The following is a 15621-nucleotide window of genomic DNA, read 5'->3' as shown; positions in this document are numbered from 1 at the left end:
TTTTGAAAGGCATTTATGTCTTTTCTCATAACATAATAAATATTAGATTGTTGCATTTCAAAAATTCAGGTACTAAATTATCGTATTTTAAAATTCGGATACTAAATTGACACTCGGCCTAAATTACACGTACCTATCGCGAATTTTCACACACCAAAAACACTCACAAGTGCCAAACGCTAACATGTGTGAATCCCATGTTAAGCGTTTTACTGTTCAACCCTTCCTCCATTTCCGCGATCGAAAGAGAAACGAACACCAGTCACCAGGTAGACAGGTCATTGGCAACTTCTTGGTAGATATATATATTCCCGACGACCCTTTTCCCATTTCTTCTTCTCCGGTCTTCATACGTTGTTTCCTTCTTCCCTTAAATCGAGCGGTTTTTCCAAGTTCTCACCGGTTTGCTCTCTCTCTCTCTCTCGTCACTATACGTTTGATTTTAGAGATGGTAAAATATGCCTGATGGGATTTTGGTTTAGATGCTTATTTTATTTTTAATTAGTTACTTGCGGGTAAAAAACAAAATTCCTCAATTGTTGAAAACTCTAAGCATGAGGTAGTTCACATTGAAATGCATAAAGAAATTTAACATATAAATCGGAGAACCTTTCATTTTCCCTTTCATGTTCTCAATGATTTCGGTTTGAGATAGCATTCTCATAGAGATAGATTCAAATTGTTCCTCAACGTAGGTATACTCAGCATCTCCTTTTTGATTGCATAATTTCAATCTAAAAGCCTAAAAAGACAGTAGAAGATCTATTTGAGTTGAAGATGAAATATAAAGTTGAAGTGCTGCAATTCTTGTTTCAACGTCTTATAAAGAGATTGTGGTCGATGAGAGTTTCCTAGATATTACTACTGGTGGACTTCAAAGAACTTGGTGCATGCATTAGCCTTAGAAATCATACATGGAAATTACTCATCAGGTTATTTGAATTTACAATCTCAAATTGAAATATGCCATTCTTTTGTACCAACTTCAGTCATTTCCTTGACCAGATATTTTTTACCATAAGCAAACCGGGTTAGTTGCTTTAACAGTTTCCCTATATATCAGAAGCTATTGCTCTCTCCCAAGAAAAAAAAACAAGCAAGAAAATGTTTTAAATCTGAAAATGGACAGAATAAGAATATGATGGTTAAAATTTATTTGATTATAATAACTTTTAAATGGAATAGATTTGAAAAATGGAGACATGTGGAAATTTCTGTTGGAAAATCTGTTGTTTCTAATAAATTGTTAATGGTTTCTATACAGAGACATGTGGATAGAAAAGACACACTCCAAATTGCTTTTTTTTTTCTCCTTCTCTTCATATTGGTGGTTCTGTTTAATTTGGATTAAGTGTTGTTTGTCCAGTAGATTTGAACAAGATGTTAACTCTGGAGACAGAGCTCATCTTTCTAATGTAATTTCAAAAGATACAAGGCTCCAAGTGGCTATGATCAAGCCATATTCTTTAAACAATAGCTTAGGTAGAAACTGATAATTCTTAAGGGATCTTAACATGATTGACAATGTTTTTTCCTTATATTTCTTTATTTTCATATGTGTATTCCTTGTAGTTGTCTTTTTTACTTTTATAGCCATCTCCATCATATATACTATCACTTTGCTGAGTATTCATTTCCACAAGGAGTAGCTTGTGGGGAAATAGAAGAGGTTTTCTGAATAGCATAAGTCTTAAACATGTCAATCAATGTCTCATGTAAATGAGTCAATCTTCTTTTAGTTTTCTTGTTAACTTTATAAATTTTGGAAATCACAAGGAAATTTGTGGCTTTCTTCAGCAGAATAAAATTGTAAAGCAAACTAGTTTACATTCATGGGGACTGAAGAGCCTAAAGACTTGTTGAAAGGGGTGGATTGGAAAACGGTGGGTGGTGATGTGGGTAATGGTTCAAGTGGTGGACATGTCATCAAGAAGCGGCTCCCAAAAAAAATCAGACAAGTCCCAGACTACTATTTTCTCCCTCGAAGATCCATACCTTCTGCCATTGCCATCTATGGAGCAATCTGTGCAGCTGGAGTTGGTGCAGGGATGCTGGTTGAGAAATGGATAAACAAGAAAATCCAAGGTATGTTTTTTTCAAACCATTGGAATAGGGCACCAAAATGTTAATGTTCAGGGGGCAGTGCTGCTGATTGCAGTGCACAACTTGGAAAAAAGTGGGAAAAAACCAAGTAAAAATTAAAAAATGAATAAAAAGAATCTAGAATCCAAGAATTTTTGGATGGTTTCTTTGGTCTGTACTATCATGTGCTCTGCACATAACAGGAACTGGATGTCTGGGCCTACCATTTGATGGGTGGGACTTACATTTTGAGGGCATACCAAGGGGTCTCCTACATAATAGGTATTCAATTAGTTTTGATGCTTGCAGCCATCCAATCTCTTCAATGTTGATGCATTCTTTAGTTTCTGTGCTAGAATGGACTATTATAATAATCTGTCAGATTGATTTTTGTAGTTATCCATGTTGGTTGCCTCCATTATTGGTTTCACTCTGTCTTTCCATTTGTAAGACTTGGATCATGCAAGTCCATTCTATTTTCTATTAATGAACAGTTTGATGGTTGAACCTAGAAACCCTTGTTTTCTTTCTATTTTTTCCTTTGGGATGGGGGGAGGAATGCAGTCAAGAGTCACTTTATAAGATGAGTAAAGGTTTTTGGACCCAAACAACCTCATTCATGGTTTGAACCTCCTTTTAACTTAAATAGTTGGAATGGTGGTAGTAGTTTAGTTGTTTAAGGGTATCCAAAATGGACTAAGCCAGTTCCAAGGACCACCATTATACCTTGCCAGACTCTAGCTAGCATCTAATCCATAAAAAACAAGTTCTGAGGTTTACACACCACAAATCACATCTCCTTCAGGGTGCTTGAATTGCTAAGATGCTAGAGATCAACTGAAAAATGATACCAATTAAAAAATCAACCAAAAAACAATGGTCCAAGGACCGGCTAATATTCTTCTTGGTTATTGCAGAGGATGGAGGTATTATTTGGGAGCTGGATAAATAAAAACAGAACTGCATTACAAGAGCTCAGCATTTTTGTATCTTCTGGAAGGTAGTGAAGATACGGGTACATACTAATTTGCTGCTTTTGATATATCTCCAATTAGTATATTAGAGGCATCCATATCCAAAAATGTAGGGATTGTATGTTGAAGTTTGGTTTTTCTTTACTTTATTTTCTTGAGCATTGAAGTATCAATGGATTTATTCTTTTAGCTTAATTGGTTAGGGAGAAAGATATGATTACCTACCATAAGAATCGGAGAGTATATGAGTTTTGGATACTTGTCTTACTTGATTTAATGTGATGTTTGGCCTTCCTTTGCAACTGCAAATCTGCAACTGAATCTTGGGCCAAGTTTTACAGGTTTGATTTCTTGGACCCAATAGCTGGATTCCACTTATGTGATCTAATAAGAAGTGAACCAAAAAAAGGGCTATGTAATTCTTTTTTTTGAGTAGAAAAGAGATGGCTTTGGGTTATCTAAACAGTGACATGTACAATGCTGTGCATTCATACACCAGTAAATTTAAATTTCAAAGAATGCAATGCCAATGGGTAGAAAGGTCACTCAAGTGTATAGTATAAAGAGTCTTGATTCACTCAATTGTCAACATTGTACATGGAGTTTCCATCAAACAAATGATTGTAAAGAACCAGGGATAGAACCCTTAGAGAAAAATTATTATTTAGCAATGAAAGAATGATTTAGTGTGTTAATCTCACTAAATGAGCACAAGTTCTACAAAAGAAATCCATAAGCTCTCTTGATGCACTAGTCCTAATTTTGAGCGTCTTCTTTAACAAAATGATAGGTTACCTTTCAAATATGTTTTTTTTTTTTCTTGAAATGGTAAGGTTAAGATTTATTAAACATCGGAAAGCAAACAAACTGCTCACTGTACTAGGGAAAAGTACAACCGGTGACAGCTTTAAGAAAACTCAAAAAAAAATTTACAGCCACACAAGAAGCCAGAATATCCTCCTTGAAAAGCAAGTTGCAGCTCAGCCACCCTCTGAGATCATCAACAATTAAATTACCACCCTGTCAACCTGAAGTTGCTTCTGATCGAAAATCTTTCTGTTTCTTTCCCTCCAAATCGACCACAGCACTGCTAGAGGAATTGCTTTCGGCAGAATCTTTCACTTTATATTCATGCCCCCCACTTTCCAACCTTCTAAGAGGGCCTTTACTGAATTAGGCAAGCAGGTAGAGCAATGAATTGCCTTGAGAAAGTGAGCCCAAATTGTTGAAGAGAATTTACAATAAAGAAACAAATGGTTTGAAGTTTCTTCCCCCTCCCCACACAACATACAGGTTACATCTGGTAGTACTACTCCTTTTTTAACCAGCATAACTTTTGTCAAACACTTTTCTTCAGCAGCACCCACACAACAAACTTTACGTTAGAGGGGGCTACACTACCCCACACTAAAGGGCTGGGGAAAGAACTAAAGGAATCAGGCACCAGGCCGGAATAGAAGGATTTTACTGAGAAGAGAGAGAGAGAGAGAGAGAAAGACCTGAACCAAACTGACCCAGTTATATAGGGTATGGGTCTACATCACGTGTCCTAATTATAGTTGGATTGGGATTGGTTATGGTTATTCTGAATAACTTGAACCTATGAATTTCCCTTTTGCATCTACAGATGTTAGTTTCCCTCTTGCAGTCTAGTCTCTGATTCTCTCATACTTCTTGGGAAGTGTGCTTCCTTCTCATCCTCATATTTTCAACAATTGATAGACACCTAGTTGTTCACATGATCCTAGCGTAGAAGAGATAAGCCCATGATAGCACCCTTGTAACCCAAGGAGGAGGTAAACCCAAGATCACAGAAATGACTCCATCACTTAGGTTACACTAGGCAGCCACACCCACATCATTTGAGTCAGTTATCCATTGCAATTTCAACCCTGTGCAAGTGAGTGGTAGGGTATAAATATCTTGTAATCTCACCTTCTTCATCAACAACCAAGGAACACGAAGCTGAAGGATCTAGTAGTAGTAGTAGTAACCGTTGATGTGGATTCTCTCCAAACAAGTCTGCCAAGCTTAATTCCCAGATAGAGGAAATTGGAATGGGTTTGGCAGATGTGGCGTTGTAAGAAATTGGAATAGGTTTGAAGCATAGTTTTCAAGGCGCCAAGACGAGTCTAGGCAACGGGGAGCCTTGTCGCCTAGTCGCCTAGGCGATGGTTTTTTTTAAGTAAAATCACATATCCTAGGGTAGTTCCCTAGGTTCCATAACCAACTTTCTTTAATAACTATCCATAATTTTCATAAGAAAATTATAAACTTCATGTTTAAGTCTAGAAATCAACATATTTATGAGAAGAAAAAGAAAAAATATAGGGGCTGAACCCCTATTTCTGTTATAGGAAAAGAAGAAAAGAAAAGGTGGTTATTTTATAAACACAAAAAATGTTTGTGTTGATTAAACCCTAACAAATAAGAAAATAATAAAAAGAAATTAGTTTATAAACACAAAAAAAATGAATATTTTTCTTTAATAATGTCTATATTATAATTATAATCTCAAAAAAATAACAATATAAACGTATTTTATTACACAGTATGCAAAACTGCTTGGCGACTGGGTAGCGAGCCTCCAAGGGTGCCGTGTCGCCTAGGTGTCCCCTTGACAACTATGGTTTGAAGAGAAAAGAAGAGGAGGAAAAAGAATTAGTCTTCTAATTAGTGGCCATGTCATCGCGGGGAGCTTAAGATTGGCCCCGATGGAAGGCTTGCCGAGAGGATGAAGACTCTAAATGCAAGCTTGATAGGAAGGTTTGTTGGAATTGATTTGGAGAAGTGGTAGCCTGGGCTTCTTTCGAATGGGGTAAGAAAAGAGTTTGGGCTGTTAGAAAACTAAACGAGAGACTGTTTTTATTTATATTTTGTGGCAAGGAGGAGGTAGAGTGGGTTCTGGAATCTGAAACCAAAATGAGTAGGGATGTGATTTACAGTTAAGCTGGAGGTTTCTAGCGGCAGGATTGGTTCAAGAAGCTCTGGGTATCCCCTTGCATGCATGGAGTGTTGATTCCTTTAGGCTGTGTTTGGTTTGAAGGAAAAAGTATGGAAAGGTAAAGGTTTCCCTACCTTTTCCTTCAAACCAAACACAGCATTAGTGTAATTGGGGACGCCTGTGGTAAATTCTTGAGCACTGATGAAAGGAATAGCAGACGGGAGAAACTAGATGTTGCAAGAATTCTGGTCAAGGTTGACGAGGTCTCTAACATCCTGAACAGTTTAGCTTTGGCTTTTGCAAGTGAGAAGTATGACCTGAGGATCTTTATTTATTTATTTATTTATTTTTATTGGAAATGGTAACTTCATTAAATAACTTTCCAGACTTAAGTACAGCTGTCAACCCCTAAGTAGGTGTTGAGCCCCAGTTATCTTTCTTACAAAACTTCCCAGAACATACTCTCCCTCACAGTCCCTTGTTTAGCCAACGTGTCAGCTAAACCATTAGCTGAGGATCTTTATTGAGGAAGAGGATAATACAATTTTTATAGCATGTGCTGAAAGGAAGAAGGTAGGAAGGTTGAGAAGATTGAGACAACTTCAGAGCTTTAGGATGTTTGCTCCGTTGAAGAGAGGAAGCCAAAGGGTCGTTCAAGGGAAGAAGACAATGGGGGAGAAGATGCAAGGGATAAAATGGTAATTCCAGGTGGGACTGGGGCTTTATTTAAGAGACACATGGCTGGAGTTGGCAAAAGGAATTTGGAAAGTCGCAGCTTAGAGGATGGAAGTTTAAGTGCAGCTTTCATTGGGTCTCAGTCATCAATTGTGACCTTAGGTGCAAAGAGTGGGGACCACTTGTTGAAGCTCAAAGTTTAAGCATGTTTGCAGTAGGCTTAGGCACAAGAAGTAATTAGGTCACAAAAGATTAGGTGCCAATTTTAAGTAGTTGAAGAGGAGCAAGAAGAGAGATTTTCACAGGTTTCGTTCTGATGATGTGGAGGATTGGGTCTGGGTCATTGCTAAGTTTGACAGTTTTGGAAAAAAATAGTGAGCCAGAAGAATTGAGCAGATGAGGAGATGTGTCGCTGCCGTGCGTGTAGTGGAGTTAGTATCGATCCAAGGGAGAAAATTGTTGGGAGATCGGAGGAGCAAACAAAATCTAACCAGATACTTGTTGGGAGATCGGAGGAGTAAGTCTATTTGTTTTGGTTCTTTCTTGGTTGAGATACTTGTTGATTCACCTCAATTGGGGAAGTTGGTTTTGTCTGAATGGGAAGCTGCTAGTCTTCAAGGAGACGGGGGAAGGAAAGGAGGCTAGGTTAGAGGAAGGAGAGGAGGATGTAAGGGGGGAAGAAAGACTTTAGAAGGGGAGGAGAGAAGGGGTAGCCAAGAGGTTGTAAGCAACTTGTCAATTTGAGGAAGTGGTAAAAGAGAAGAGAGCGGTGGGTCAAAAGCTTGAGGAGAGTATTTAAGTTTTGAAGTCCCAGTTGGTAGGCTTGGAACTGATTTAGGTAGAAAAAGAGACTCTGAGAGCAAGGAAAGGGATTATGTTGCTTAAGGGACACCAAAGAAAGTAAGAGAGTCAAGCAAGTTCCATTTTGTTCATATCTCAAAAGTTTTAAGATCGAAAGATGGATTGGTTGGTGCTGGCCCTACCAACAAATTTAAGAAAGATTTCAAAAGGTAAAGGTTTGAAGACAAAGAATGCTGAAGTCCATGGAGCCAACTGTCAAGCATCAGAAGGGGTTGAGGTGCAACGAATGTAGGCTTTTGAGGTAGGTTTCGAGTTGAGGTCAGAACTTGAGGAAAAGAAGGAAAGGGATGGTTGAGTTAGTGAGTAAGAATTAATTGTGAATTCCTTAGTGTGAGTGAGAAGGGGGGAAGTGGATGTTGCAAGTTTGGTTGACAGGGATGTTAGGGTGGGCAAGAGCAATGTTTTAAAACACGGAGGCGTGACATGAGGCGTTCCACTACGTAGAGGTGTGAGGTGTAGTTCAGAATGTAAGAGGTATAAGCCTCCCGAACACAAGCCTTAAGAGGAGGGGGGTTAGGAAGAAGGAGGAGGAAGGGGGGATCTCATTTTTTCTTTATTTTTAATAAAAATCTTATATATTAAGAAGAATAAAGATGCATAACATTAGTTGGGGGAGGGGGGGGGGGTCTGGGGGTGTAGCCCCCCAGCTGAAGGGGCAGGGGGAAAACCACTTTCTTTCCCCTTGGGAGAAGTGTAGGCTCTGATACCATTTGATAAGTGACTTAGGAGAACTCGCCTCTAAAAGCTAGCTGTTAGAGGGAGGGAACCCAAGCACATGTATATCTCACAACAGTATCCCATACTACCAATGTGGAATATCTCACATTAGCATCCCATACTACCAATGTGGGACAAAGGGATCGTAACAGTATCCTGATATCAACCTCGAGGACAAGGTTGTTCTTGATGGGGTGGGACTAATAGACACCTAGTTATTCACATTAGCCCAGCCCAGAAGACGCAAGCCCATGGTAGCACCCATGTAGCTCAAGGAGGTAAATCCAATATGATATGAATGACTCCATCACATAGGTTTGTTTACACCAAGCAGCCATGCCAATTGAGTTAGTTATCTATCGTAGTCTCAGCAATCAGATTGACATCAAGTGAGAAAACCCTATTCCTCTTCTATCTTCTTCTTCTTCTTCTTCTTCTTCTTCTTCTTCTTCTTCTTCTTCTTCTGTCTCAGAATGGCGAGCTCTCTTGAACGAGATCATTTCCATTACAGCTATTTTGAGTGTTTTGTCAATCTGTTTGGGAGGTACCAGAGAAGTCTTTGCAGTTTGTAATTAATTTTGGTTTGGGAGAGATTTTATTTTCTTTTGAGACTCATCCATTACTCATGTTTCTCTCCCACAAGCTTGAGGGGTGGTCTCATGGCACCTTTCTCGTTGGCCTATCATTGTAATTGTTGGTCATGTCTAATCTTTTTGTAAGAGATTTCAGTGTAGTTGAAGGAGAGTTTTCTGGTTTTGTTTTGGTTGGTGATGTATTTTTGAGTTTTCCTGCAACTGTTTCTTTATTACTTTTGGGTCATGTATTTCTTCTGGCAGTTGAAAGGAGTGGGATTAATGATGGTTTTTGTACCATTATTGTAGAGGTTTTGGAAATGCTGGAGGGAGTGTCTATGGCCATTCATTGGCACCGGAGTAGGAGGCGGAAGTATTTGTTTTGATGTTGAGCTATCTAGTGGCTTTGTTTTTGCTACTATGGTGCTGCAACATGTTCTAATGACTGACTATTCACAGCCTAATTGTTCAACTTGTGCAAATTTGTTTAGCAGTGTGAATATAGGCACAAGAATGCATGGCACAATAGGGCCAAAGCCGTTGTGGATTCTGGTCTTTTTGGAGATAATTTTTACGGCCAGACCCTGAAGGGAGGCATTTCGTGGTTTGATTCTTTGTCTTCCAGTAGTTGGAGGTGAACATAATGATCAAAATTTTGGGTTTTCCTTCAAATAATTGGGATATGGTTTGTGATGAAAGACAACATGTCGCCACCTATTTTAAAGGAGTATTTAATGGTCAAGGTGTTCGTCATTAGCCTTCCCTTTTCATCATGCTAGTTTTGAAATTTGAAATTTTGGTTGACTTGATGGGGTTGACCCTGGCAATCAGTATGCTCTTTTAACCCCACATTTCAGATTGGGTGGTTGGGTTGCTTCACGTGACAGGAGTCTCTTGTCTGTGTTATCTCTCTTGGAGACAGTTGATCCTCTTGGCGTTTTCATCAATTTGCACCGTTTGTAGAGACCTCACAAATTCTCTCCCAGTGTTCAGGTTTGCATCTTCCTCATCATTAGATTAGTCTCTAGTTTGTTGATAGGCTTATCTATTTGTTTTTCACATCAATTCCTTATAATATCCCAAGCTGTATTCTGAACATGTTAATGAAATTTGCCTTTTATGATTTAAAAAAAAAATAGATAGTAGAGGTATTTTTGTATGTGTATGATACCAGAAAGACATGACACTGGAAAAACTTATGCCCAATCAACCAACATCATGAAAGTGGTAACTAAGCAGATGGCATTTATGAAAATTCCAACGGCTTTTTTTTTACTAAGGTGGAAGTGGGGGTTTGAGCATCACTATCTCCATTTGTTTTGAACAAAAAATATTTGAATAGAAAAAAACTTGAAGGATCCATGCATTTGAAAATTGTGGGGACGGTTAGGCAATTGTTGTTGTCGAAGGCTCTGGTTAGACTAAAGGATCCGCTAACGAGGCAGTGATAGTGGAAGAGCAATATTGTTGAAGTTCTGGCAGGATCACAGTTGTAGAGCGACAATAGAGGACAGGGTAAGCCAATGATGCTGCTGCATTGAGTGATTGCAGGCTAGATGATGACAATGTAGACCCATGAGTCTCCGGTCTGTTCTGACGATGCAAGCTACATGATGACAATGTAAATCCATGAGTCTCCTGTCTGTTCTGAAACGGTGCTTGTGGGTTGTAACATTGATGAAACGACTTGAGCAAGGAAACGCTTCTCAAATGTGAAGAATCATACAGGCCATCAATGGTGCTCTGTTGTCTTCTGAAACGCCACTAATCATTCTAGATGATGCTACAACCGATTTGCTTTCCAAAAGATGGGACTCTCTAGAAACATGGGCAGTAGATTGTCGAAACAATGAAGTGTGAATAAAAGCTTTAAACTTGTATTGGGGGTTAAAAGTTGAGAGAGGGATAGTCATGATGGCAGCACCCGGTGATGAAGAGAATTATATTATAAAACAAGGCAAAATGAAATGAAAACAGGGATGACTCCAATAGTTCTGTTTATTGATTGCACTAGTGAACAGATCACCTGGATGGTGGTTTCAAACTCTAAACTCCATTTAGCCTTGGATTCAGAAGGAAGATCAACCGATCCAAAGGGAAGATTACAGCCATGATTGCTTCTTAAGAAGGTGGAGAGAGAGAGAGAGAGAGATAAGATAAGATAGATAGAGAGAGCTGGAGTGGGGTTAGAGAAAGCTCTAATATCACGTCTTTCTTGCAGCATAGATTTTTCCTAAAAAGTATAACAGCTAATTATTATCAGGTCTTAATGGGTCAGACTCGATAGGATAGGCTTTATTAATAATGGATATGCTTTTAGGTCTGCTATTCCCACTCCGGGCTGGATGTTCACATTTTCTTATTGGTAAGGGATCGGTCCACCCTGTTCTGCCCAGACCCAACCATTTGACAACTCTAGCCTCTTTGATCTTCTCCATGTGTCTCTCTGTCGGACATATGTAGATTCAGGTATGTTCATTGTTCACTCATCGAATTTACATCTGTGCCCCCACAAACTCCCCACAGCATATTCCAACCGTGTATTGGGAGCATCTTCCACTAACAAATTCGGGAGATGTTCCCAATGCATGCTGAGGTGTGTATGTGGGGTATTTGTGGGGTGCAGATGTGATCTCACTCATCAACAAAACCATGTGGAGTGCTTGAGTGGAGAGAGAGAGAGAGAAGCACCGAATATATGGTATTAACGTATGATTGTGTGACTTGACAGTCTGACCCAGTGACCCTTGAATTCTTCCTAGAATTGGACCTCACACCCACCTCACAACTGACAACGCTAGTAATTTCAGTGACCACTGGGGGTCTGCTATCCACAAGTTGTTCCCACATCCCTATCATAGACCACCACTACCATGTATTGGGAACATCTTTCCATGAATGATAAGGGAGATATTCCCAATGCACAGCTATAATATCTCATGGGTAGAGATGTGAGAACGGCTGGTAGGTAGCATATCCAAGCCCATCAGGGACATCTCTGTACTTGTATGTTTTTATTCAAGGGAAGATGTTCCACATGCACGACACAGCTGCAAGTACTGTGAGGAGATCCAAATTCACCCTTCTGATACCAAACTAGGGTTGGTTCGCTCTGGCCCATTGGGCCTAGGAACCAGAAACCCTGAGAGATTCGGATCATTAAGGTTGAGGATCGGGGATGAACCGGCTGGTTGAACTAGATAACAGATAAACCAAAAGTTATTTTAATTGTATTACTTAATAATAATAGATTAATAGTGGTAATATATTTATAACATTAAATCCGTAGGTATAAATTTCTGCAGACCAATCCAGTCCTGGTCCGGCGCTTTCCGGTTGATATATGATCCAATTACATGACTAACCAACTGAAGAGATACAGGCATGGAAGTAAAGTTGTTAGATGAAATAGTCAAATTGACAGAGATATGAGTTGGCTTGGGCCCTGGCTCTATTGAATGGTGTCGGCAATTGTTCCTACATGGCTTCCCTTTTTTACTGCAAACGTATCTTGTCTGGCCGGTCCCTCCCATTGAAGCTTTTTGGTGGCTTTTTTGAGGCAACGCCAGAGAAAATTGGTAGCTTTTTCCGCTTAAGTTACGCTTTCCCATTCCACGCGTGAACTTTGTCTCTCGATTCTCTCCTTGCAAATTTCGAAACCCAATGCAGCAATATGCTCCTTCCCAGCATCCTTCCCCCACAACATGCAGCTGAAAGAGAGATCTTACCATAATTTGTAGAAATTATTTAGCTCTTCCAATTAAATATTAACCCCCAATAGCCCAAATGCTCAATGCATTCAAATAGAAACAGAAACCCCCCCCCCCCCCCAAACACCAGACGACCGTCCCTATATATAAAGCCAGAGCTTTGTAGTTCCTCACTACAGAGTACAGAGTGTAAAAGAGCAGAGCAAGTTCCAGACTTTTGAATATACATTCCACTATTCTCGCCCTCTGTCTATCTTATCATCCGAGTGCTGAGGCTAAATCATGTCGGTGAGTTTTTTTCTTCTGGAATTGATCCTTTGTAGGTCGGTATTCATTAATGTGTTTGTTCTCATACAAGTGTCCTTGAATGTGCATCTTGCAGATGGTGGAAGTGAGGGTTCCAAACCTTGACTGCGAAGGTTGTGCTGCAAAAATAAAGAAGGCCATCTACAAGCTCAAAGGTACTTAATTAGTAGTAAGCAAGAATACTGATGAGCCCAAGGATGAGTAGAAATGGGTCGCACTTGCCTCAGTTTTTTTAATGAGTCCTATCGAAGCGATCAGTGTCTTAAACCCAGAACTTAGTTTCAGAACACGAAGCCAATATACAAGTACAGAAGCATTTTTTCCAGGCCGTTACCTCACACAGGACAGATTTTTGGGTTAGGCTCATAGTGTCCAATGGTGTTATAGGATTTCTATTGTTGAGACTTGAGAGGACCCATTTGGAAATGGGTGCCTACTAGCGCCATCGTTTGGTTACTGTATATGAAATGAAGAATATGGATCTGATACCCATAAGACATTAATACAGTCGCTTTGAGAACATCACTTGTACTTGTATGTTATGATTTATAGATGTTCTTGGTGTGTGGCTGTAATGTCTTGTGGGTAGCACTAACCGGAGTTTAAATCAGCCCCCCAGAAGATTGCCCCCCACAACGTCTCACAGCACATCCCCGCCGTGTATTGGGAACATCTCCCGATGATGACATCATCATTTCTGGTATTATCATAGGGAGATGTTCCCAATATACAGCGGGGATGTGCTGTAGGACGTTGTGAGGGGCAATCTTGTGGGGGCTGATTTGATCTCCACTAACCGGACTTACCCGATTAGCATTTAAGTTCAGCTCCCTGTAAACTCAACCGCCAAGACCGAGGACTATTCATCTGTGGATGAATACAAAGTTATAGGCCAACTGAGGGGTGGCTCAGTTGGTATGTTAGCTAATTCTCTAGTATAGACCAAGGTTCAAAATATCAATACGCCGGTAGAGGTGTATCGGACCATATCGGTACACCCCTTATAGGGGCGTATCAGGAAGCTCCCGAAATGATACATTTCGGCTGATACAGGCCGATACTTTGAACCTTGATATAGACGTGAATTTATTTCTCATAAGTCACAACTACCGACTTTGAACAGGATTATTAATATAATATGTATCACCAAATACCAAAAAAAAAACAATAAAGAGTTATAAACTTTTTAATTTAGGATCCAATCCAAGGAGAAGTGAGCCTGTATTGGGCTTTATCGTTTTATCTATTGACTATGTTAAAGTCATGGCCATCATAATGTTCCTGCACAAATACTTGAGTTGCGGTGCGGTCTCAGGGCCCATGGATTGAACGATAGTGGTTCGCCTCATCTCAGAGAGAGAAACTGGGGGATTTTAGGTTAAGTATTTAATTTGGATATTAATTAAGAATGGGTTTGCCTACAAATTCTTAGTATTATTGTGGTTAGCTTTTTAGGAGTTGAAGACATCGAAGTAGACATGGAGATACAGAAGATCACAGTGCGAGGGTACGCAGTGGAAGAGAAGAAGGTTCTAAAGGCTGTTAGACGAGTGGGAAAAGCAGCAGAGCCATGGCCATTTCCGGGTTACTCGCACTTTGCCTCATTTTACAAGTATCCCACCCACGTTGTTAACCACTACTACGAGACATCTAGCAACAGTGGAGCTGCGAGTGTCCATACTTTCTTCCACACTCCTGCAGCCTACTCAGTGGCCGTGGCCTCCGACGAAGCAGTTGCCTCCCTTTTTAGCGATGAAAACCCGCATGCCTGCACTATTATGTGACTGATTTTTTTTTTGGTCCCTTCTTTTTTGGATAAGGGGTGCAACATGAGGTCTTTCTAGGTCTTTCATCTTAGCATTACTCTCACACAAACGTGTATAATTTTGGAGTTTTCATGGAATCCGATGTATCGGTGCTGGTATGATCATATTCAAAATCATATATTTTTCAAAACATCTACAATTTTTTTTCTTTTTTTATGAATAAAAAGCAGAAAGATGTTCTTGTTAATGAGTTTTTCTTTTGTTGTTATATTACAAACTTCGAGACTGAGTTGAGTGGTAACAATACGCATTACACATAGTCACATACGTACTGAGATGCTATGCGTGTTCCCCAATTTCAGGCATTCTCCACGTACCATAAGCATAGCGTAGGAAGCTCGGTAGCTCCTATAAACCCAGCTTGATCAGCTAAATCTAGGCTCATACGGGCACGGGCTAGAACCAGAGCCCAGCAGGAGAGAGATGTATTAGATGGGACATGGGACAATGACACTATGACAGTATATAGTAATGTTGTGACTTTGTGAATCCTTCAAACTACAATCATAAGCTAAAGCAGGTTAAAGCTGGAAAGCATAGACCTTATAGTTTCAATTCTATCTGTAATGTGCAGTGTCCACTTCATCATCCTCATCAAGCCATGTCCCTACTATCTGGCGTCCATTACATGAATCCCATTCCATTGTTAAACTACGAATACTTCCATTCTAAATTGCAAGTATTAAAATCCATTTAACAAAATGCATCTTGCTTAAATAGATTTAGGTTCGTATGGTTTGCAGTTAAATTTAGAATCAAAATCAAAATCGAAATCTTCGAAATCGGAATTGGTATGACCTATTCACATAGTCCATTTGATTTAGACAGAAATGGAAATGGAAATTAGAATCAACAAGAATGGGATTTCATTCCAAAGGGAGGGGCAGGGAATGGTCATTCCCTTAAATGGGGGAATGCCATTCCAACAAGAATGGGAATGGGATTCCACCCAAC

The 15621-nt window shown here is 39.7% G+C and overlaps 2 protein-coding genes across 4 annotated transcripts; both read left to right on the top strand.

Annotated features, from left to right (window-relative positions):
• The first annotated feature begins 212 nt into the window (after positions 1-212).
• Positions 213-14854, top strand: LOC104608717 (krueppel-like factor). 3 transcript variants are annotated; one of them, XM_088889820.1, is made up of 4 exons: positions 213-402; positions 1798-2085; positions 3000-3082; positions 12918-14854. In XM_088889820.1, the coding sequence occupies exons 2-3, from the start codon at positions 1833-1835 to the stop codon at positions 3032-3034; spliced, it is 288 nt and encodes a 95-aa protein (XP_088745946.1). In that variant the 5' UTR covers positions 213-402; positions 1798-1832; the 3' UTR covers positions 3035-3082; positions 12918-14854. The 3 variants fall into 3 exon arrangements, with proteins under 3 accessions (XP_088745946.1, XP_019055205.1, XP_010273076.1); XM_019199660.2 differs by lacking the exon at positions 12918-14854 and having other exon boundaries at positions 216-402; positions 1801-2085; positions 3000-3496; XM_010274774.3 differs by lacking the exon at positions 12918-14854 and having other exon boundaries at positions 219-402; positions 3000-3496.
• Positions 9692-14854, top strand: LOC104608718 (Heavy metal transport/detoxification superfamily protein). The gene is made up of 4 exons (XM_088889819.1): positions 9692-9818; positions 12131-12823; positions 12918-12996; positions 14297-14854. The coding sequence occupies exons 2-4, from the start codon at positions 12818-12820 to the stop codon at positions 14623-14625; spliced, it is 414 nt and encodes a 137-aa protein (XP_088745945.1). The 5' UTR covers positions 9692-9818; positions 12131-12817; the 3' UTR covers positions 14626-14854.
• Positions 14855-15621: the final 767 nt, after the last annotated feature.

This window comes from Nelumbo nucifera, chromosome 6 (assembly GCF_055504915.1).
Source record: "Nelumbo nucifera cultivar China Antique chromosome 6, China Antique-T2T, whole genome shotgun sequence".
Lineage (NCBI taxonomy): Eukaryota > Viridiplantae > Streptophyta > Magnoliopsida > Proteales > Nelumbonaceae > Nelumbo > Nelumbo nucifera.
The sequence above is the reverse complement of the archived record's forward strand: the minus strand, read 5'-3'. Positions and strand labels throughout refer to the sequence as shown.